The sequence below is a fragment of the Bison bison genome, unplaced genomic scaffold, assembly GCF_000754665.1.
Source record: "Bison bison bison isolate TAMUID 2011002044 unplaced genomic scaffold, Bison_UMD1.0 scf7180017864371, whole genome shotgun sequence".
In the NCBI taxonomy this organism is placed as follows: Eukaryota; Metazoa; Chordata; class Mammalia; order Artiodactyla; family Bovidae; genus Bison; species Bison bison.
The window spans coordinates 6,502,932-6,507,401 of NW_011494943.1; the positions used below are offsets into that span (position 1 = coordinate 6,502,932).

The following is a 4,470-nucleotide window of genomic DNA, read 5'->3' on the forward strand; positions in this document are numbered from 1 at the left end:
CCGTCCCTCACCACTCTGTATGAAAACCGCCAGCCTCTCCATCTTCTCCCACCGTGAGGACCAGTGTGTGTGGACCACCACCCTGGCTTCCTCACTGCTCTGTGGGACCAACCCAGGGGATGCCCCACAGAGTCTCTCTGAGGGGGAGTGAGCCCCGTTGCTATGGTGACACCTCTTTCACTGGTGTCTGCTTCACTGGCGTTCCCTGCTTCCCTGTTCCCTCACCATTATTCCTGGGATCTACTCGCCAAACGTGTCTTAGGATCGAGTTTGAACAAACCTAAACCAAGACAATCTCTTGGTTATTTGTTTTCACTGAGCATCTTGGTAGCCTTCATTATGCCCGTCATCTTCCCAAACATCTCTCACCCTACCCTACACACCCGCTTCATTTGCCTCACAGTGATTGCCATTAACTGACATTTCCTCTATTATTTATCTATCATCTATCCAAGTATCTACCTCTCCATCTACCCCTATTATCTATCATATATCTATCCATCCCGTCACATATCTCCATCTCTACCAACTATCCTCTGTATGTATCTATCAATCATCCATCCATATCTATCTATATTCATCTATGTATGTATCATCCATCCATCCATCTATCCATCTGTCCATCCATCCATCCACCCATCTATCCATCTGTCCATCTGACCGTCTGTCCACCCATCCATCCACCCATCCATCCATCCATCCATCCACCCATCCATCCATCTATCCATCCATCCATCCATCCATCCATCCATCTGATCACCCATCCACCCATCCGTTCACCCATCCACCCATCCATCCATCCACCCATCCACACATCCACCCATCCACCCATCCATCCATCCATCCATCTATCCATCCATCCACCCATCCATCCATCCATCTGTTCACCCATCCACCCATCCATCTATCCATCCACCCATCCATCCATCCATCTATCCGTCCACCCACCCACCCATCCATCCATCCATCCGTCCGTCTGTCCATCCGTCCATCCGTCCGTCCACCCATCCACCCATCCACCTATCCATCCATCCATCCACCCACCCATCCATCCACCCATCCACCCATCCATCCATCTATCTATCCATCAGTCCATCTGTCCATCCATCCATCCATCCATCTAGCCACATCTAGCTATCCTTCCTTTCACACATCTCTATCAATTGTCCTCTGTCTATTCCTATGTGTGTATGTATCTTTATATCTATCGATCATCCATATCTACCTACCTACCTATCATCTGTCTATCTTCTTATCCATCTTGCCATTGTCTAAAATCTACCCATTTGAAAGAAACTTCCATGAAAGCACAACCTTGCCCATTAGTTCACAGTCATATACCTAGCCTTTGGGTCAGTTCCTGGCACACAGCAAGTAAATTAAATGTTTGTTGAGTGGTGACTCATTAAGGAAACCCGTATCTAGGAAGCCCTACCCTAGGGAAGAAGCTGTGAAGATGACAGAAGACACCAGGAGTCATGCACCTTACCCTTGCTGCTGGCTGAGCGATCCAGAAGTCCATGTAGAGCTGTTGCTACTGGAGGCTGTGATGGAGGGTGGAGTGAAGAACTGTGGAGGGTGTAGAACGGTGTCCTGTCCACGACTCTTCCCAGCCAGTTGCCTGTCACCTGCATGGTTCCCAGTCCACAGAGGAGAGGAAACTCACAGAAGGGACTGGACAGGTGTTCTGGGACCATCGCCTCCTCATGCTCAGACCCAGGTTTGACCAGCGTATAGGAGTATCCGCACCCAATTCCACCCCCACCTGTTCTGCGTCCAGGTGGAGACAACCAGGACCGGTGTCGCTGCCTCTAGCATTAAGCATTTTCCTTCTCCTCACCTCGTTGAAAACAGGAGTGCATGAAGGTCAGCATAAGAGTTGGACCTCAGGTCCCACCGCCTAGCCAGTGCATCCACATACCACCCCTCCCTCACCCTGGTTCAGAGTCCAGAAGGGAAAGGAGCAGAAGCAGAGGGAAGCTGAGGAGACAGAGAGGAAGCCAGACAGACAGAGACACAGCACTTATGCACAGCACAGACAATATGCACAGCATATTGAGTGCAGCACTTTCACAGCATTATCTTTTAGGATTTGAAATAGCTCCACAGAAATTCCATCACTTTCACTAGCTTTGTTTGTAGTGATGCTTCCTAAGGCCCAGAAAGGGGCCAGAGGCTTGGGGGCTCCCTCTTGGGCTTTCCCTTGCCTACAAATCAATCCCCTTGGCCCCCAGCCCAGTTGCTGGTGCCTCCGGGAAACAGGTTTTCCCTGGGTCAGCACAGTGGTCAGAGGCTGAGGAAAGGCCCAGGAGAGGAGCTGGGGCTGGGGCTTGCCCTTCGGGATCATGCAGTCAGAGGGGTGAGCCTGGCAAGCTCGGCCGTCTCTGAGCCTGGGTCACTCGGGGCTCCTGGATGAGGATCTGGGTTGTTGAGAGGCCCCGGTTCTGACAGCGGAAGCCAGGGGAGAGTGACAAGAGAGTCTTCGGGAGTGGACCCCCCACCCCACACACACCTGTGCCCTGTGGGCACAGGGAGACGGCAAGAGCCCTTCAGTCCTGACGGATCCGGGATAACAGCGGGCCCTCCCCCCAAGCCAGCCTCAGAATCCCCGAGGCCCACAGACGTTGTCAGGGCCTGGGCGGTGGCAGGAACCCAGGTGCCCCCCCTCACTCTCACAGCCGCTCACACACTCACACTCTCACACACCGGACACACTCACATGCACACGACGCACTTGGCCCTGAAGCTCTGACACACAAACACCAGGCCCAGTTCCTCTCCCCTGGGCTGAGATCTCCTGGGACGCCCCGCAGAGCTGACCTCAGATTCCTTCACCACCGGTACTAGAGAGAAGGAGGGTCTTACCTGCAGAGACAGTCACTTGAACCTGGAAAAATGGATCAGGCAGGAAGCCGAGGAGTCCTTCTTCCTTCAGCATCGTTGCAACCCCACACCTGTATTTCCCTGCATCGTCTGCAGTGAGGCTTTCCAAGGTCACTGTGAAGGCGAGGTCCTCCGGATGGTCCGTGATGGACACCCGGCCGCTCTTCACCTCCACCTCGGGCCCGCTGGTCTGCAGAGTCCGCTGCCAAAGCGGGAAACATGGCTGTCTGCACCAATATTTGTGAAATTCGCTGTATTCCTCCTCGTAGCGACACTCCACGCTCAGGGAGTCCCCCACGGCGCCCGTCACGGTGCTGGGGCCTCTCAGGGACAAAGAGCCTGGAAGACACAGTCCGTCTTGTCTTCATCCTAAAGAGCCTGGGCCAGGGGAGCCTGGGGGGTCAAGTCCTCTGGGAGCCTGGAAGTCACCCTGAGGCCAGAGGAAGGAGGGATCAGAAGCCAAGGAGGCAGCTTGTTAACCCAGTGTAAAGGTCGGGTGAGAAACGGTTTTGGCAAAGTACCAAACTGCTGAAAAAGAATTGTGTGTGTAATATACTTGTGTGTGTGTGTGTGTGTGTGTGTGTGTGTGTGTGTGTTAGTCGCTTCAGTTGTGTCTGACTCTTTGTGACTAACAAGCTATCATACTGACTAACAAACGTGTGAAGGAGGCCAGAACTCGGTGATGACTGTTGTTGTTTAGTCGCTAAGTCGTGTCCAGCTCTTTGCACCCCCATGGACTATATAGCCCGCCAGGCTCCTCTGTCCATGGAATTCTCTAGGCAAGAATACTGGAGTGGGTTGCCATTTCCTTCTCAAGGGCATCTTTCTGATCCAGGGATCAAACCCGGGTCTCTGTCATTGCAGGCAGGTTTTTTACCATCTGAGCCAGCAGGGAAGCCCAAATAATCTACTTACTGATCACCTATCTGTCTGTCCATCCAGCCATCCTTCCCTCCCTCCCTTTCTCTTTCCTTCTCTCTCCCCACCCACCCATCCAACCAACCATTCAGGCAATATACTGTCACCCACAGATTGGGAGCCTTTTGCTTTTGTTTAATGTTCAAATTAACATAAAAAGTACATTTTTGCTCCTTCATTTAAAAAAACATTTTTGGCTGAGCTGCCCAGCTTGCAGCATCTTAGTCCTCCACCCCACCCCAGGGATCGAAACCAGCAGGAAAAGTGCCGAGTCCTAACCACTGGACCACCAAGGAATTCCCACTTCTTCACTTTTAATATCTTGAATTTGGACACTTTATTTCCCAGCAAGTCCAAGTGGCCCACTGACCTATATTCTGCAACAGAACGCTGTCTACTCCTCCCACCAACATCCCCTAGTGCAGTGGTTCCCAAGCAGCAGCGATAGTCTCCGCGGGAGACACCCGGCAATGTCTGAAGACATTTTTGAGGATCACCATTGCGGGGCGGAGAAGGCAATGGCAACCCACTCCAGTACTCTTGCCTGGAAAATCCCATGGACAGAAGAGCCTGGTGGGCTGCTGTCCATGGGGTCGCGAAGAGTCGGACGCGACTGAGCGACTTCACTTTCATGCATTGGAGAAGGAAATGGCAACCCACTCCAGTGTT

At 52.5% G+C, this 4,470-nt stretch overlaps 1 protein-coding gene across 1 annotated transcript in view; it reads right to left on the reverse strand.

Annotated features, from left to right (window-relative positions):
- Nucleotides 1-4,470, reverse strand: part of LOC105000320 (CMRF35-like molecule 2) — an 8,736-nt gene that overhangs the window by 1,192 nt on the left and 3,074 nt on the right. The window contains exons 2-3 of the mRNA XM_010856117.1: nt 2,866-3,222; nt 1,490-1,628 (exon numbers count right to left, since the gene is read on the reverse strand). Of these exons, the coding sequence (XP_010854419.1) occupies nt 1,490-1,628; nt 2,866-3,222 (496 nt within the window). The remainder of the gene's footprint in view (nt 1-1,489; nt 1,629-2,865; nt 3,223-4,470) is intronic.